Consider the following 19379-nt stretch of genomic DNA (forward strand, 5'->3'; position numbering starts at 1 on the left):
CAGGCTGGCTCATGTTATACATATACACAAGGATCCCTATGCACAATGCACCATGCATTTTTGAAATAATGGATGATATATATATATATATATATATATATATATATATATATATATATATATATATATATATATATATATATATATATATATATATATATATATATATATATATATTGCACTCGGGTCCTACAGTAAACATTGTGTGCTGTGGCTTTGTATTCAAGGTGTATTTATAAAACGCGTGCTTGTTAGTAAGTCAGTGTTATTGCTTTAGTTGTGCCAAAATACTTGAAAAGATGCATAATCACCAATGCTCCACACACAGCTGTTTCCAGGAGTCCCTTTAAACACAGCTGCTGCAGTGCAGTGCGTTTCAAACACTCCGCCCATGTTGTTCCTCCCTTCTCAGTCCCTAAAGCTGTCACCTCAACAACGGGCAGTAAAAGAAGTTTTTGTGCTCTCCAGGTCCTCGGAGAAAAACACCGAAAGCACAGAGCCAAGTGCGTGATGGCTGTAAGTGTAGTTTGTAGTATAAATTTCTGAAAAGGGCATTTGAAAACGTGTTAATAATGGTGGCAAAGTGGCTGGGTCCAGTGTTGAACAGTGAGACTATTGTCTTGGCTCTCTTGGAGCCTGGTGGAGAGATTAAGCACCCAGAGAAGAGATGAGGTACAGAAGGGAGGAGGGAGGGAGTGGGTCGCAGGGTTGATTTGAAGGGCTTGGATGGTGGTTTGGAGTGCATTGCAGAGGAGGGGGTTCGCTTGCTTGCTCTCACTCTCTTCATCTCTTTTTAAATGAGAAGTCGGCAAGGGCAGCTAGAGGCACGCAGTGTGTTGTAGTGCTCTGGGGCCATGTGGTTTGTATTAGTGAGGACAGGGTGTCTGGCACCAGCATAGAGAGTGGGTGGTGCAGAGGGAGTTTAGGTTGTATGGGGTTGAGAGGTTACAGGACATTTGGATTTCAGATACGGGAGAGAAAATGAGATTCCACAATGAGAAAGACCAGGACATCTGTATCTCTGTTTTTTAGATGCATAAGAATAAACACCAGTACACAAACATACTGCACTTAGATATTCCACAGCACAAATACTTGGAAAGAACTGAAAACAGCAATACTCCAAAACTCTAAAGCAACATAGCACAGCTGAGTCCCAAGTAGGACAGCACCCCCAGAGCCTAGATGGTGATGGTGGTGAAGATGAAGCAGATGGAGACTTAGATAAGGCTCTCTGCGCGAACAGGATGGAGTAGAGATGGGGAGGAGGTGGAGGGAGGCGCAGGGAACCGAGCCCGATTGGCTCGAATAAGGCGCACAGGAAAATTAGCGGAAAAGAACGACAATGAAAGAAAGGCATTTGACAGCGTGAGAAAATAGAGAAGAAGAAAGAATCAAATAACAGCCCAGGAATGAAGGCAGTCAGTGAATAGACATCTCCCTTATTGAGTGTAGCTGAGGCATCAATATGTGAATGCTTAATGAAATCTCTACTGATCATATAAGAGATCTACATCTATTCTTCCATTTTCTGCCACAGATCTGGGTCCAGGTCTCAAGGGGCAGCAGTCTAACCAGAGACGACCTCCCCCTCCTCAGATACCTACTGAGCCATTCCCAAAGCAGCCAAGAGACATAATCTCCCCAGTGTCTGGTTCAGGGTCTCCTCGCATGCCTCGAACACCTCAGCTGGCCTCTTTTGATATGCTGGACCAACGAATGTGTCTAAAGCTTATCCCAGATGCCCACTGGAGCAATCTCATTTCTGCTGCTTGTTTCTGCGATATTATTCTTCGCTCATTACTCGCAGCTGTGTTCATAGGTGAAGGCAGGAATGTAGATCGACAGCTTCACCTTCTCACTCCACTCACCTTCACCACATCGGGCTGGTGCATTACGGCAGACCACCTTCCCACTCCGGTCTTTCCCCACTCATTAACAAGATCCTGAGATACCTGAACTTCTTTGTCTGCAGTAAACGGGAATGGTAACGGTCTATAAAATAAATAAATATAAATCCTTTCGCTCAGCTGTTGCACTCTGCAATAAATCCAATCTATATGAATAGTGGGGTGATTTTACAGTGAGTACAGCATGGGATCAGGTTTAATGCCTCTCTAATTCTCTGTGAACAAAACAGAAAATGAGAAAAGAGAAAAGACTTCAGAAACATCTCAGAGGTGATCCTAATAAACTGGTAAAAGTACACGTGTGATGTGTATAATTATGTGCACCCGTCTAAGGCTCCTTTGTTGCCTTTGTTTGCTGCTCTGCTCCAGCTCGATCGGATACTGATGCTGCAGGCAGCGGTGGACTCGGACCAGCACAGTGTGTCAACAGAAGCCATGCAGCCGCAGAACAAGGAGCAGGCCTATAGGCAAAAACTGCTGACCTACCAGGAAGCCCAGCAGAGACAGGTCCAGCTTGTTCAGAAGCTGCAGACCAAGGTAGCTGGATCTCACACTTCAGACATCTCTTCCTGCAAAACTTACTGTGCATCTGACATTTGTTTTATGCCAGGTTATTCAGTACAAGAAGAGGTGCGGGGAACTCGAAGAGCAGATTCTGAAGAAGACGTCCGAGTCTGAGAAGATGAGATTGTTGGTGCGTTTATGCGACAGCATTAGAATCAGTGATGCTTCCATATAAATTGTCTTTTGCCTCATCTAGAGGTTCATCTCCTCCTTACACCCAACTGACCTTAAAGCTAGTTTCATTTTTTAAGAATTAGGTTTCCAAAGTGATCTTCCCTGACAGAGAAGGTAATGCTGCACAGTGCAGGGTGGTATGGATATTAACATAATAGCATTATGTTCCAGTGATTACAAAAACAGGACTAGCTAGTTCACTAATTAAGCAGCAGTAGCCTCAGTTTTTGAACATTTACTAATCATGATGATTTTGCATCATCTTTGACAGCTGTTGACTTTGCCAAAGGTCATTTTTGCACATGTAATGTCGCTCTGCTCTGTGGAGCTGCTCACAGAAACCTTTTGGTTCCTTCAGCAGACGGTATCAAACATGGACGCAGCCAGCGTGAAGTCACCCACTGGTTTTGAACTCAGCACTTTGAAGCTTCAGTGTTAGCGTTGTGGCTGCTTCCGTGTTATTTTTTTGGAGCCAGAAGCGACCACGGGTTGAAGAGAGGGCCGAGCGCTACGTTATTAGCTAACACTAGCATTTTTAAAAAGCTGCATCCATGAATTGTACAGGTGTGCATGTCTTCTAAAGTAACACATGAATAAAATATTTCATTCACAAAAACTGAAGCACAAACATGTTGAACCTCAGAGTAAGCCTTAATATTTGTCAGATAATTCAATTACAGCACAAACATGGCAGCGAGGTCGAGTTCACTGACTCCGGTTAGCGGAGGTGAGGCCCTGGAGAGGATGGCAAGTGTCAATCAAAGTGCACCTGGCTCTAAATATGCTTTTTAATGCTCTAACATTAGACATTATATTATTGGAGTCCCTGGAGATTGGCTCAGTTTTGGTGCCAGCCCCCAGTGGCCATGAGAGGAACTGCAGTTGTTAGCCTTATTTTGCAGCCCTTCTATCTGTTAAAAAATAAAATGGCAAACACTAAATTTATTGCACTACATATTGAATGGGAAGCTATTTTAGACACGCGGGTAAACTTTTTAAGTCTCACATTTACTTAAATGCATCAGAATGTTATTATTGGCTGCAAAGCCTGTGCAGGGATTTTGAATTAGTGCACTGTAATTGTGGTGCTTTACGTATATTGGATAACTGCTAACCTGCTGCTGCCTCATGCTGCAGTGTTATCAGGATGCCAACAGTGGTTTTTGTGTGTGTGTTCAGCTCCAGGCTCACCTGGACAAAGTCGAGTATCTGCAGCGGGCTGAGCAGGATCTCAACGTAGCTATCCAGAGTAAGTCTGCTCAGCTGGAAGAGGAAAAAAAGAGGTGAGTGATGGGCACAATGAAGAGGAGGTAGCCAAGCTTTCCCAGACAATACAAAAATGTGTCTTATACTCATAATTAATACATATAATTGGAAAAAGTGCACAAAGTTAGAATCCATAAATCAGAAAACCTGCATCAGGAGGGAAGGATGCATGAAATTTGCTTCTGTTTTCTTTCTCTTTCTTGTTGAGAAGCAGAAATCAAGTTGAAATATTTCTGAGAAATGCTTGGATCAGAGATATTCCCAGCAGCCGCTCGAGCTTCCCTGCAGTTCTTCCTTTCCCCGTGCTGCAGGGAGAGGCTGGAACCTACCCTTCGCACATGACCTCGGCATCCAATTTGTCAGAGAAAATTAGTGGGACTGTGTTGACTCTGTTCTCCAGAACATTTTAATAATGCTCCACATTAAGCATGGGCCAACCTCTGGAGCTGAGGCCAGATTTTAATGCCCAGTGATTTATACAATTATGGAGCTTTATTTGAAATACCCATGGTGGAAAGTTTGCCAGCAATCAATCATTTTTATTGCCTAAATATATCAGTCACTGCAGAGTTACCAAGCTCTGTCCACTTTAGACCTTTGTAATATAAGTGTAGTGCAGAGATAAGTCCCACAGCTACCACTTACAAGCGCTCATTATTGAATCCCTCTTTCCACACATCTCAGTTCCCTTTAAACTCGATATCATCCAGTACATGCAAACGTGGGTTTGGCTGCTTCTCAGACAGATAACCAAGCGAAACAATGTGGCGTGCTTTACTGTAACAGGGTGTGTGTGGAGTGTGAGAATGATGTAAACATTTGGTAAATGACTCTTCAGGCAGATCTGGTTGATATTAAATCCAAGTCGACACAGATACTGTAAAACTGTCACACATGTTCGTCCTGTAAGTGTGAATCTAAAGGAGATATATGTATGAGTGATGTGCTGGCTGGAAGAAGTCTGGGTGCTGTGACAGGGTTTATGGGATGCTGTCAACATAGTTGTTTGTCATTGTGTCATAAGCTGTGCCGTTTCCAGGTGTGCCGGCCTCAGCCAAGTGAACTCCGTGCTGCGGGAACAGCTGGACCAGGTGGGCACTGTCAACGTGGGACTAACAGAGAGCTTATGGAAGGCCCGGGAAGACGCCGAGTTGTGTGATACTCATCTGCGGAGAGAGCAAGAGGTGAGAAAAACCACAGGAATGAAGTGCTGGAGGCAGAAAGGGATGAACCCTGTTGCCTTTCTGTATAGAGATTGTGCAATTAAACTCCCGTTGAGTTCACATGGGGTAGGAATTCCATTCATAGCCAGTTTTGTCAATTCATTCTCATTCCCTGTTCATTTCACTGCTATGATTTTTGAGTTGTTGTTTCCTGTGAAAACATTCCAACTGCTGAGGGGGAGGAAAATTTTGTGCAAACAATCTGGCGTCCGTGCTGTAAATGGGCTACATCTGTTGATTCAGGGAAATCCGATTATTTGTATGTGCGCCAGTGTGAGTGCAGGAGTTCTATTATTGCATCTGTTTGGGATCACAATAAAATGAAAGGTTGCTGTAAGCAGCCCATACTACCTAGCCTCCAGGTTCTAGCCCAGTCGCCTGCTTGTCTCTGCAGACGTGCGCCTCCCTGTTGAGTCGGGAACAGGCTCATGTCAGAGCGCTGTGGCGCCAGGCCGCCTCCCTGCGGAGCACTTTCACCCAGCTAAGGACTTTCACTGACAGGTGAGTGTGGCGCGCTGCCAGATTCCCTCCAGCAAGTCAGAATTCCACAGAACCCCCGCTTTCTCCCGTGAGTCTCACGACTGTGACGACAATCCACCTCTCTCAGCCACACATCGGAGTGGGGCAGGTCAACAGGGTCGCTGGCCCGTGCTTATTGTTTCTCACTGGGGGGACATACTGCTTAAGGCGTCTGTGCTCACTGTTGAAATCATCCATCAGGACAAAGCCTGAGCTGTTGTGTTGAGGGAGACTTGGCTTCCATCGTGCTGAACCACTGTATTGAAGAGTACTTTGCTTTGTCATGCCAGAAGCTGAGCTGTAACTTAAATTTAAGACACTTCAGAGAGCTCTGATGTCAGAGCCTAATCATGACAGACATCCATCATCTTCTAATAAAAACCATTTTTTTTTCTTGTTGTTTTTTAATTAGAATAATGGCCTGTAACTGAATGTAATCAGCATCTACTTTTATTCATTTCAAATGTCATAACACATTCTGCAATCCAGTTGCACATAACTCTTTTCAACAGAACTCTGTCTGATATGCATGGTGAGTGCGTCGCTGCTAGCCGGCAGCTACATGCTGCCTGCGTGAACTTAGAGGCCAGAGTGACACAAGGGACCTGCGGGGGTGTTGAGATGTCGGCTCTGGAGAGGCAGCTGAAGGACAAGCTGAAAGAGGCCATGCAGCTTCAGGCTCACTGGGATGCAGAGAAGGTCAAACTCAACTCCAGGTACCTCATCTCCAAACCGAGAACTATAAAGTTCAGGTGTCAAGTGCACAGTCAAATAAAAAAGCTGAAATAAATATGAGGTGTGGAGAACAACATCAAGATATGGAGGATAAAGTTGGAATGTGCAGAATAAAGATGCTGAGATCAAAGCTGACAGTGTTGGCAAATGGAGATGTTAATGAGAACAAAATGTGAAGAACAAAATCGAGCCTTTGACACTAAAGTTGAGATGTTGAGATTAATGTCAGGATGTTAAGCTTAATATTGAGAATAAAGTCAAGATATCATCAAGATTAAAACAGAGAAGAGAAAGCTGCTGAGACCAAAGCTGAATGTTCCAATAAGGTCAACAAAAAATATGAAGACAACAGCGCCAGGATATCGAGATTAAAGTCGAGATGTTGAGATTAATGTTGGGACGATTAGAACGAGTTAACTTTATTCTCAAACTCTTCCCCCTCTAATTTATTTTTTCAGTTCAGCTTTATTCTTGAAATCTGAAGTTTATTCTTGACATTTCAACTTTTTTGTTGACTTTATTTTCAAAAAGCAACATACCCCAAAAGTCTACCACCTGTGTCTTTCACCTTAATGTGGTCCCAGCCCACGTTTGGTAAACTGCATTTGGTTTGATGAACATTCAGCGCTGGTTTCAGACTTGATACAATAACTGAGTAACTCAGTCTGTGGCTGAGACTAGCTGCCCTGAGCTGGAGGTAAACTGGAATGTAAGTCATAAACTGACACATGAACAGTGGGTTTGAGGTCGTTTGATCATTCAGAAACTCGATGAAACCCCAGAGCTTTATGTATGCAGTAAATCTGCTGTTGGCATTGTAGCATGGTAACAGTCTTTTGTACCATCCTCAGTCAGAAGACATGAAACTGCTTTTGTAGTCTGCATCTAAACTTCTTTTGATCTCATCAAAGATCACTGCTAATCCCATGATTGTATGAGCAGAATATGATAGTGTTGATGGTCTAGAAGGAGGCGAGTTCGCGCTCTCTCCGTCTGTCTCCTGAACTGTGTCTGACTGTTTTCTCATGGGCTATCTAGAATCCTGGAACTGACCGACACAGTGAAGCACCTCCGAAGCCAGAACAGTGAGAAAGATGCCAGCCTCAGCACCATGCAGATCAGTCTGGACAGGATGGTAGGACCTTGGGAATATGTGGTGGGAGGTGGCAGACAGCTAAATTGGTTTTAGTCTGGACCTGAGGCTTGATAAAGTCCATAACTTCCTAGTCTAGAGGGCTGCAGTCTGGGGAATGTCAGACCTGCTCCGTGTATGCTGCTTATCTGACTTAACTGGTTTCCTGCTCAGGAGACGAGGAGAACCGAGGATAAAGCGGAGATGGAAATACTCCACACAGAGATCCAAGCCCTCCAAAAGATTTTACGCCTTGTTCACCAGGTCGGAACAAAGCAGAGTACTGAACTAGAACGCCGTTAACCGACGGAGGCGCTGATCCTCCTCCTGTTTACTCTCATTTCTTTGCAGTTAGTTAGCAGCGAGGGTGACGGCCGTGGCCCTGAAAGTGTGCTGTCCTCGCCTCTCTGTGGCCGTTCTCCTCTGAGGAACAGCACTGTGATAGCAGTACAGACTGCACTCTCCAAGCACCACAAACAAACACAGGTGCAATAGTTATCCTACTGTACAACGTGTGTCTGCAAAAGTTCAATGATGCACGATATATTATAACATCGTCATGCAGCCATCTAACAGTGGGATCAAAGACCACCTCTGCTTTTTACTTTCTCAGTGTGATTAAGTACATCAGTTTGCCAAAAGCACAAACAGGACAAACAATACTGTAACATGGGCACGTACCAGCAGAAAGACCACTCTCACAGCTGTAACAGCAGTTTCCTGTTATTATTTGCTCGACAGTCTCTGATCGGCACCTCTTGTGCCTGAACTTGGAAAAACTGGATTTAAATATGTTGCTGCCTATAAATGGAATGCACCATAAAAACTGTGAAGCTACAATCTCTGCTCTCACTGGAACGTTTAAGGACTTGGAGATCATTTACATCATAGATCCCTCACAATCAGCTGATGTTTATTTTTGCACAATAACTTTAGTATGTTTAATGAAAGCATGCAAAATTTTACCTTCATACTCCGAATATTTTCCCAGTCACAGCGCGTGAAGCGCGTCGGGTGGGTCAAAATCTTGCAGTTTCAAAGTCAGCTCATTTTTCCAGCATTTTTCAGCCCTTCATAAATCCTGGACATATCCACATGAATCCTTCAGGGCAGAAAAACACATTTGAGCAACCTGCAACTGATAAATTTTACACCCTCTGCAGTGTGAAGTCTAAATCTTGTATTTGTTTGTCACATTTTTTTGTGGGTCGGTGTGGTGGTTAGCACCGTCACCTCACAGCCAGGAGGTCCTCGGTTTGAATCCAGTGGCTGGGGTCTCACTGCATTTTGCATGTTTTCCCCGTGTGTGTGTGTGTGTGTGTGTGTGTGTGTGTGTGTGTGTGTGTGTGTGTGTGTGTTTCTCCCACAGTCCAATAATGTCCGTGTTAACTGATTATTCTAAACTGGCTTTAGGTGTGAATGTGAGTGTCAGAGGTTGTCTGTCTCTCTGTGTGGTTTCCTCTCATGTAACTCTGTCATGTCCATTTTTATGTTGCAGACCTTCGAGCTTTCAGCTTAATCACTCACACTTTCATATGAACCACAGGAGCTACATGCACATTTGGAGGCTGCTCTGGAGCAAGTGGCCACACTGCGTGAACACCAACAGGAGAGGGATGCTGAGAGGAGAGAGTTGGAGCAGAAGATCCAGGAAGTGAGGCGGGAAAGTCAGGAGGCTAAAAACAGTCTGGAGGAAAGCCTCAGAGACAGCAACAGATATCACCGCTCGCTGGAGCTCATCTCCAAGTACATCCTCACTGAGCACCTTTAATTCTTTTTCTTGACTACAGCTTGACTTATTTAGGAGGCTTCTGTCTCTTTCATATCCACTGTCTTTCTCCATGTCACACAGTGAGAAATGCAGCCTGGAGAAGCTGCTGTCAGGGCTGCAGCAGGAAGTGGACTCCCAGCGTGTTGAGATGGAGGTACTGCGGAGCTCCTCGCTGGAACTCCAGAGACAGAAGGACCTCCTGAGGCAGCAGAGAGAGGATCTAGAGATGCAGCTGGCACGCCAGCACATGGAGGCCCAAAGAGGGTACAGTGTGATCACAGAAAATGACCATTACACAAAGCACATCCTGACAGGCATGATTGTTTTCAAGCCCCTTTTGTTTAGAGTTCAGATCAGTAACACATGTCATTCTCCGGCTGGCAGTGCACCCGCATGACATTTGGATGAAAATGTAAATGATTTACATAGCATTACTGCACTCATGCATGAGGGATACTTTTCTCTCCCCTTTTCAGGGTTTCTTTGGCTAAAAAACATTTGATTAGCTGAGAACTGGAGCAGGACATGCAATCTAGAAAAAAAGAAAAGAAAGCTGTGTTGGTGCCAACATTTCTCCATTTTTCAAAGTAGAGATGGATTGCTGTTAAAGGGATTGTGTGTAAGACCAATACAGCAGTGGTGGGGAGTTAAACATGTGATATATTTTCTGTTTCAGTGAGAGGAGTCGGCAGGAGCTCGAAGGGAAGCAATCAGATCTGCGCAGGGAACTTGTGACAGTGAAGGAGGCTCTGAGCCAAATCACCCTGCAGAAGGAGGTGCTGGAGGACGACAAGGCCAGCCTCGCTCTGGCTCTCACAAAGGTTAATGGCTCCGCTGCTGCACAAACTTTACAAAGGTTCTCTGAGAGATGTGATAGTTCTTCTGATATTATCGAATCCCTCCACAGATGGAATCTCAGAGTGCTACACAGGAGATGGGCCTCAGCAAACTGCAGAATCAGGAGGCTGCCCTCAAAGATTCACTTGCCAAAATGACTGCCCTTAGTGAAGGCTTAGCAAAAGACAAGGTGGAGCTCAATCGTATTCTGCTGCAGGTCAGTAGCCATGCAGTTTCCCCATCACATGGAGAAAAGTGGAGAATATAACTTACTAAAGAGACACACACAAACTGCAAAGATGGTGGTAAAAGTATCACTGTCAGGGATTTTATAAAAACAGCTTTCTCCTCTTTCATTAGATACAAAACTGCATCCTCAGCTTATCTGCACACTTCGCTGACTGAAGTGAGGGGACTAACAAACATGCTAAATTACAGTCAGTCACTACGTGGCTGGAGTATTGAGGACCCACTTCTTATTTATTAAACTTATATTCTCTGCTCTCTGAGCGCTCTGAGCTAATGCTCACTGCTCCTGTATAGGGTCATGCCCTGCACCTTTGGTGCTCGACTTTTAGGTTTGTGAAATTTTGTGTACAAACTGTACTGCACATATCAGGGACACTGGTTCAAACTACTTCAGCCAAGTCATTTTTTAAATATTCACAATATTAGGAACAATAGTAAAATATTAAAGTTATGTAAATAAAAAAATTAAGTTAGCACAACATGTCACAGGACATATGACCCAAAGGAACTGGCAGCAGAGTTAAATTATACAAAATGAAAGCTAATCTCAGACTACAGCAACAAATACAGGAACACATACAGCAACAAATACAGGAACACATACAGCAACAAATACAGGAATACATACAGCAACAAATACAGGAACAAATACAGCAACAAATACAGGAACACATACAGCAACAAATACAGGAACAAATACAGCAACAAATACAGGAACACATACAGCAACAAATACAGGAACACATACAGGAACAAATACAGGAACACATACAGCAACAAATACAGGAATACATACAGCAACAAATACAGGAACAAATACAGCAACAAATACAGGAACACATACAGCAACAAATACAGGAACACATACAGCAACAAATACAGGAACAAATACAGCAACAAATACAGGAACACATACAGCAACAAATACAGGAACACATACAGGAACAAATACAGGAACACATACAGGAACAAATACAGGAACACATACAGCAACAAATACAGGAACACATACAGGAACAAATACAGGAACACATACAGGAACACATGGAGGACATGATCTCAGAAAACAGGCATTTGAACAAGTGGACAGTCAGATAAAGGAGAGTACGGGACTGTATACACACTGGGAACTGATAAGAAACAGATGAGAAAAGAGTCGTGGGTAAAAGGAATCAGTAACAGGTGAAGACGATAACGCATACAGGAAGAACCAAAGACAGGAATACACACCTGAAACAGGAACAGAACAGCACAGATACAGACAGCAGACATCTGAGGGAACACAGGAAGAAACAACTTCATAACAGCAAAGGAAACGCAGAATCAAAAACTTCACCAACATTGGAACAGTAGTGACATCAGAATGGGCATCAAACCTGAACAAGAATCCACAACAATTCAACAAACCCAGGAGCTCAACATATACTGTTAAAGCTCGGGGGCTGCGCTGATGTGCTGCAGAACTTGGTGAGAAAAACATCCAATAATAAAGGACTGCACATGAAGACACATTCACAGGAACAAGGCAGACCTAAGCAGACAATACTTTGGTCACAGGTCAGGGATTAGACACAGGTAGAGAATTAGACAGGTGCGCAACATAATCCAAACAGATCCCAACTCAAATATATAACTAATATGTAAGGAGTGTAGGACTGATTTGATCTAAACATATCAGATATTATTGATACTGTGAATCCTCTTGGTCGCACTAATCATGCAGCCCTGTTCTATATGTGCAGGTTTTATATCCTGGTGGAGGTGTGAGCCAGTAGACCTGCTTCTTTAACTGAAGTGAAATATTGTGGTTTCCCTTCCAGGCAGAAGGGGAGAAGACCGAGCTTGGTGAACGTAGACGGGAAGCTGAGGTGGACCGGGCAGCGGCCAGAGAGCATGCAGCACGGGCACAAAAGGAGATGATGGATCTGATTTCTGAGAAACAAGCCCTGGAGAGCTCCCACAGCCACTTACAGCATCTCTGCCAGAAGCTAGAAGAAGAGCTGAACCTGCTGCAGAAGGAGAAAGCTCAGGCTCTGGAGAACCACTCACAGGTCAGGCCGCTCACACGCCTCCCTGCTTCCGACACATTGGAGATTTGTATCGGTAGGAACAGGTTTCAGCAGGTTCATGGAGCTTGTTGTCACACTAAAATGTATAGGAGGTCCTGGATGCATCTGCTCGGCTTTTTCCTTGCACATTTGATATGCAGAGCTGTTTTATGAGTAACTTGGGATGTAACAAGCTGGGGATCTACATGCACAAATGTGAACTGGAAAAGATAAATAGACAGACATATAATATCCAGAGAGATTTTTGGTGAAAGCAGCAATAAATTAACACCTAAAGTATTCCCATTCTTCCTCGGCAGATCCAGATCCTCTTTTTCCATCCTCTAAAGAATGAAAAGAATCCTCTCCTGCTGTATTATCTGTTTTGAATGTGAAACCGGGATACCCATGTTGATGTGAGCAAAAATATGACAAACCTAAACAATCTGACAAATTCCATCCAAACATTTTTAGACAGCTTATCTGTAAAAATAAATCAGCCTGGGATAAAGCAAACCCTGGAGGGGCGTCCATCGCACTGAGCTCATGTTTCATCCCCATATTGGGGGCCTACACACATCCATAACATTGGTGTAATTCATCCACATGTTTACCTAAGCAGAGACTGAACGGCACTGTGTGCTAATATTTAGTTAGTGTGAGTTCATTTTTTGTTTGGTCCAAAATCAAATTATCATGATTGTTGCTTCTCAGACATCCTGCTGCAGTGAAACATGAGACGTTGCAGGGGTCGCTTAAATATAGTGTGTCAGTAAGTGGTTCAGTATATCAGGGAGACACCAGGTCATCCTGAGACCTTACAGGTGAGACTAATCACACCTGTAAACACAGCTCTGCAGGTACAGTAAAGTGTTTTTAATAAAGTTATGCAAAAAATATATGAATAAGTGAATCAACTTTACATCCACTCCAGGTGCCACAATCTACAGACAAAATCTACTTTTGGTTCAGTATAATTTTTTCTATAATCAGCTTGAAGCATCAGTTTCATGTCATAGTTTAAATGAACTGCACCAGTTTAATGTAGAGGAAGAGAAACAAGCACTGGTACCCTGGGTGTTCTCATAATTCACAGGTGGAAACTTCAAAAAGTGCATGTCAGGGCTCATATCAGCATTTAGGATACAGCAGGTGGCTGCTCAGAACAAGTTACAGGACGATTTGATGTGGAATGATCCAGCTGCTGTCATGGGCAAATGTTTCCACAGGACTGTGGAAACCAAGCACACTCCCTCATTCAGCAGCTTGCAGAGCCTCCTTTAGCAGCAGTAAGTTGAAGTAACCGTTTTCTGTGTGACTTTATCAGTCTGTCACACGGCCCAATGTTTGACCCCCTCTTGGCTTCAGTTCATTGAGGGTTGCAGGCACTGAATTATGCTCAGCTCTCAGAAGGTCTTGAAGTCTGAACTTTGGGTCAGGGATTCTTTTCTTTTTCACCTTTGTGTTGGAGATTTGCTGCTGTGTTTGGGATCATGGTCCTGTTGTATGACCCAGTTTGTCAGAACACTTTGGTCTACAGAGGAGTTCAGGGTCCACTCAGTGACTGCAGGGAGCCCAGATCCTCCGCCCTCCTCCACCGTGCTGACAACTGCTGCTCTGAGGTGTTTGTGCTGAGTTTGGCTTTCTCCGATCGTGCTGCTGTGCATCATGGACAAACATCTGCACTTCAGTCTCGTCTGTTCCAGAAGTCTTTGTGGTTTGTTCAGATGCAGCTTTGCAAACATGTTCTCTTAGAGAGAAGAGGCTTTCTGCTGCAGCCCTTCCAAACCAGCCACTCTTGTTCGGTCTTTTTTTCTAATTTTCCTTTCATGAACGTTAACATTTAACATGCTAACTGAGGCCTGTAGCGTCTCAGATGGAGCAGTTTCTCTGAGTTTGGGGTGAGTTTGATAATGATCAGTTAATCAAGTGCATCTGAATAGCTGAATAGCTGTGACTGACCCCCTTAATTCTTATGGAAGCTGTGAGGGTGCACGTAGTTCTTCACAGGACTTTATGCAGTCCTGTGAAAACATTCCTTTTTTCACGACTGTATGCAATGTTTAGTATAATGCACGTGTCGCAGGTTGGACCCAGGAAGCCGACAGCTGACGAAGCTTTAAAAGGTTTAATTGTGTTACTCAGGTGGCAACTAACAGCAATAACGGAGCACAGGGAGGGAATCTGTTAATGGAGGCCAGAGCTGTGAGGCTGACTGAGATTGTTTAATGATTCTCAGCTTAGAAACCTTATTTGTCCAAGAAGAACGCTGAGCCAAGAAAGAGGTAGCTGTTGGGCAGACAGGTGAGTTACTGGTAAGTCCTTGTTTCCGAAGAAAGTCACAGAACATGAACGCGACAGCTTCTGGTCTTTTGACTCCAGTAGAGACAACAGGGAATTTTCACAGTGAAGCAGGAACTCCGAGAGGTAAACTGGGAAGGAGGTCAAAGATGAGCGTTACTTTACAGAAATCTCACTTACACAAGATTGGCCGATTTACCACCAAAGTGGGGATGATGTCCTTAAGTACCCAGTACTGATGAAGGTAATGAGTTCCAGGTGTGCAGAAGGAAGCCGGGGAAAAGGCAACTCCACCCACCTCTCCACCTGAGAGCAAGAGAGAGAGAAAATCAAGGAGAGACCTCAGCCTGCCCTGGATCCTGACAGCATACACTAATATGCACTGAAAGCTCTTGTGCTTATTATAGAAGCAAATCAGTACATTTTAAAAATTAAAACAGAAAAGCAACCCCCCCATACACCTCAGAGTGGTTCAGTCCATTCTTTAACTCCTTTACTTTGCAAACTTACAGGATGTGTGAGACATTTGTTACTTAACAAAATAAAACATTTATTTATTTTTGGACTGTATTTTGTTAGCTCCATTACCTCATGCTTCAGTGCAGTCACCAAATTGTGTCTCCTAATGAATGTTTATGGAGGCAGGAGGTCTGTCTACATTTAAAATCATTAGAACTCATTAAAACCTAATTTCAGTTTGTTTGGTATTCATTTCCATGAGCCCCCCCCAAAAGACAGACAGATGCACACAGGTGGGTGTGGCTTTTGGTCTGATAAGGTAAGCCAGAGAAATGATTTAACCTGCAGTCCTTTTAATGGCCAACAGGGGGCAACTGGTCTGGTTACAAAAAGAGTACATGTGCATACACTGAGACGGCAGTGGTGAAAATTCTAGACTTGAGGCTTTATGACAGGACTTCACTAACCAGGGGTTGAAGTCATGGTGGCGAGTGCCCGCTGCTACCCTCCTGTTTGGAAATGCCTGAAACACCTCAAGTTATCCATCCTAATCAGATCCTTGAAGCAGATGGAAAGGAGCGGCTGCTCTACACTGAAAGACTGAGGCCCTTACCCTGTTCCTAAGGCTCACCCAGGCACCCATCAGATGAAGCTCCTTCCCTGATCCGTGAATTTATTCCTTTAGTTGCTACGTGCAGCTCGTGGCCATAGGTGAGGGTATCCATCTGTCAGTCTCCCGCTCCTCTCCCACTTCTCAGACTCTGGCTGAGCACAATCAAAAATGTGTTTGCCATAAGTGTGTTATGAAGCGTGCGTGCTGTATTTTAATGTGTAAAGAAATGTTTGATTTTTTTCCTGCCTGCGCCCATCTCTAGGTCAAAAGGCAGTTACACTCTGTGACAGAGGAGCTGTGTGCGTGCAAGAAGGAGCTGGAGACACAGACCGCAACCATAAAGAGAGCTACCCATGACAGGGAGGAGCTGGCCAAGGACAAGGCAGCTCTGGATGTCAAGCTAAATTCCGCTGACCGAAAGGCCTGTGGTCTCACGCAGGAGCTGGTCGCATTGAGGTGTGTGTGTGTGTGTGTGTGTGTGTGTGTGTGTGTGTGTGTGTGTGTGTGTGTGTGTGTGTGTGTGTGTGTGTGTGTGTGTTTGTAGTTTGTGTGTATCTGTTTGTGTGGTTGGACCTCTAAAATGTTTGGGACCAATTTGATATATAAAACCAGCTCTCCCAGTTTGCTTCTTAGCATTTGCATTCAGCATAAATTGGAGTTAGGCATGTATCAGAGTGTAAGGAACGAATGTGAGTGCAGTGTCCTCAAAAGCATCGCAGAGTGCGTCTCTGTGTGTTTGTTTAAGTAAAACCAACTGCCGTCGGGTATTTACGGTCATTTTGCAGCGAGTTTCGTGTAACAAGACTCCTTAAGTAACGTGGTTTTATGTGGAAACTGTGCCCACTATGGATGATTGGCTTTTATGACCTTCCACACCTTAAAGGTTCAAAGGTCTTTTTTTTTTTTCAGTGCTCAAACCATTTCACCGCTGTGTTGCAGAGCAGAGAAGGAGTCCCTGGAGACGGCCCTGTTTGAGAGCCAGGAGCTCGCCTCGTCTCTGGAGGCTGAGCGCACCAGGTTGGAGGGGGAGAGGCGCGGCTTGCTCTCAGCTAACGAGGCCTTGACGCGTGAGTAGTCTTCTCCCTCAGAAACCCCACTGTTTTCCGTGCCAAGCCCCCCCGGCCATGAAGCCTTTCCAGCAACCCACAAGAGATCCATATTTCAGCTGTGAGCTCTGCAACAGCTGGGCTGCAGCATCACTGGAGCTGCTTTCTCAGCTGACCAGGGTCTCACTACTCTGCACAAACACACACATGAATCAGATAAGCAGAGGTTAAAGTGGACCAGAACAATCCAGAGCAGCCTTCAGTTAATCAGCAACTAAATCTGATTGGCAGATTAATGCATCTTAATATAAAGTGAGTTCATTTTCTGTGTGCTGCAGCCTGGCTTTGCTTACAGTGATGCCATGGAGAAAATAATGTCACCCCACAGTCATGCCTGCATCACCTCCTCATCCCTGTCATGCATGTACTTCAGCATCTTTGCTGTAGAGCTAGTGCTACAGAGAGGGAGTGAGTATAAACTGAGTTCCTTTTTTAAGTGGCAGGTCCATTTAAATAAAACTATTCAAACATCAGCAAACTGTTTCTGTCTGCTAGCTGAAGGCAGAGACGCAGGAAAGGACGTCACTCTCAGAGATGGAGAAAAATAACAAAGAATCAAGTAGAGTAAAACTGCTCAGCAGAGCATGTGTGTCAGACTGGAATTTAAAGCATAATGCTGAAGGACCTGTGTGGATGTGTTACTGAAGTCTGCTTATTTCATGCTGTGAAGGTCTTCAATTCAATGACCATGAGTTTGTGTTACTTAAAGCTTATACACAAAGTTTACAGAGCTGCAGGTCAGACTGGTTAGTGTGTGCTTTGTGGTAAAGTTTGCAGTACTGGCATTTGTAGGAGTGGTGCCTGTGGTGTCCATGGTCAGTGTTGGGTTGGCATAGGGTGATATCATGCTTCCATATGATAGTGATGACTCATGTGCCATCCATCTGCTGGAGCTCACCATAAAAATGATTTTGTCCTTTCTCTCCGCTGCAGCAGATCTCAGAGTTGCTGCTAAATGCCACTTTAAACCCTGCAGATCAAAGTTGTTCAGCTAGCGTGCTCCACACGAAGACAACTATGAGTCTATTCTTCAAAGAGAACCCAAAATAAAATCTGTAATATCATCAGTTTATCTGCAAATAAAATTTGTAGCTGAGACTCAAGGGTGCATTTATCTGTGCAGGTGAAGCTGCTCAGGTGCGAGCAGATGCTGAACAGCAATTTGCACAAGCGACAGAAGAAAGAAGTAAGTTGGAGGAGAAACTGGCTCAGGTGGAGAGGAGTACCCTGTTGACTCTGAACAGCAAAGAGCAAATTCACAGAGAGCAGCTCGAAGCAGAGCGTCAGCAAAAGGTACACTTTGACTCCGATCAAATCAAACGAGATACTTTAAGTATCTGTCAACTAATTAGACTGAAGTGTTTCTGGTTGACAGGAGCAGCAGCGTGCCGAGCTGATGCTTCAGCGGGAGCAAGCCGAGGAGCAGCTGCGCAGACAGTGTGAGGAGCTGCGTGTGCACAGCCAGAAGGAGCTGCAGCGGGTGCAAGAGGAGCTGGCCAGGCTGAAGCACGAGTTCAGCCAAAGCCTCCTGCAGGCTGAGAATGAAAAGCAGCAGGTACAAGAGGTGGTCTGTACAGGGTGTCAGAGATTCATGAGAGAGGAAGTCACACCTTGAAAATGATCACTTTACAAGCTAAACCAAGTCCTGAAGGAAGCAGGAAGAGCATGAGTTACACCAGAAGATTAAAAAAACTGACAAAGGGCAGGATTATACAGTATATACACACAAGGTCAAGGAGACAAGCAAGGAAAAGCAAGAGCCAAAACCTAACAGGAAGTGGAAATAAGGAAGACAAAGGTACTAACACATGGATAAGACAGAGAGAAACAGAGGAGACACTAGGAAAATCTGAACATAGAAACACAAGCCAGAAAATTAAAACAGCAACCAAAACTCAATAAATCCCAAACAAGAACCCTGGAACACGTTTCTTTATGTCCAAGAACTTCTTCTGAGTTACGTATGACTGGTTCTGACTCCGCAGTGTGTTTTGATCAGGCTTTGTCTCAGAAGGAGGCAGAGAAGGCTGTCCTCACAGAGACGCTCGCATCCCTGCGACAGGACCTGGCCACAGCAGACATGGAGATGGAACGCCTGCAGAGGGCATCACTTAGCAAACAGGAGCGGGGCGAGGTATAACTATGACAGGACCACACTGGCTCTGTTCACGCTTCTTTTCTCTGCATGTAACCTGGTTTTATATACTGCAGAATGAAATGGCCGTCCTTCGGTCTGAGCTGCGAGAACTGCAGGTGCAGTTTGAAGAGTCTTTGAACTCCCATCAGAGCGCCAACAAGAGCCTCACTGAGCAGCTCAGAGAGCTGAACCAACAGAGAGAGCATGCTCAACAGGAGGTGGGAACCTCCAAAAGTCTTCACCATGTTGTTCTGTTTTGTTGCGAGGTTTACTGAAACACCATGCTTGTTACTTCAGTGGGACTACTCTGTAGGTATCAGCAGATTACCACAAAC

The 19379-nt window shown here is 44.5% G+C and overlaps 1 protein-coding gene across 1 annotated transcript in view; it reads left to right on the forward strand.

Annotated features, from left to right (window-relative positions):
• crocc2 (ciliary rootlet coiled-coil, rootletin family member 2) overlaps positions 1 to 19379 on the forward strand; it is a 52848-nt gene that overhangs the window by 10821 nt on the left and 22648 nt on the right. The window contains exons 4-23 of the mRNA XM_030727903.1: positions 2280 to 2447; positions 2521 to 2604; positions 3828 to 3931; positions 4954 to 5098; positions 5532 to 5638; positions 6169 to 6372; positions 7430 to 7526; positions 7698 to 7787; positions 7875 to 8009; positions 9070 to 9269; positions 9376 to 9558; positions 9971 to 10115; positions 10202 to 10348; positions 12201 to 12431; positions 16064 to 16257; positions 16741 to 16868; positions 18031 to 18200; positions 18283 to 18462; positions 18907 to 19041; positions 19119 to 19262. Of these exons, the coding sequence (XP_030583763.1) occupies positions 2280 to 2447; positions 2521 to 2604; positions 3828 to 3931; positions 4954 to 5098; positions 5532 to 5638; positions 6169 to 6372; positions 7430 to 7526; positions 7698 to 7787; positions 7875 to 8009; positions 9070 to 9269; positions 9376 to 9558; positions 9971 to 10115; positions 10202 to 10348; positions 12201 to 12431; positions 16064 to 16257; positions 16741 to 16868; positions 18031 to 18200; positions 18283 to 18462; positions 18907 to 19041; positions 19119 to 19262 (2991 nt within the window). The remainder of the gene's footprint in view (positions 1 to 2279; positions 2448 to 2520; positions 2605 to 3827; positions 3932 to 4953; positions 5099 to 5531; positions 5639 to 6168; positions 6373 to 7429; positions 7527 to 7697; positions 7788 to 7874; positions 8010 to 9069; positions 9270 to 9375; positions 9559 to 9970; positions 10116 to 10201; positions 10349 to 12200; positions 12432 to 16063; positions 16258 to 16740; positions 16869 to 18030; positions 18201 to 18282; positions 18463 to 18906; positions 19042 to 19118; positions 19263 to 19379) is intronic.

The sequence above is a fragment of the Archocentrus centrarchus genome, chromosome 4 (genome assembly GCF_007364275.1).
Source record: "Archocentrus centrarchus isolate MPI-CPG fArcCen1 chromosome 4, fArcCen1, whole genome shotgun sequence".
Taxonomy (NCBI): domain Eukaryota; kingdom Metazoa; phylum Chordata; class Actinopteri; order Cichliformes; family Cichlidae; genus Archocentrus; species Archocentrus centrarchus.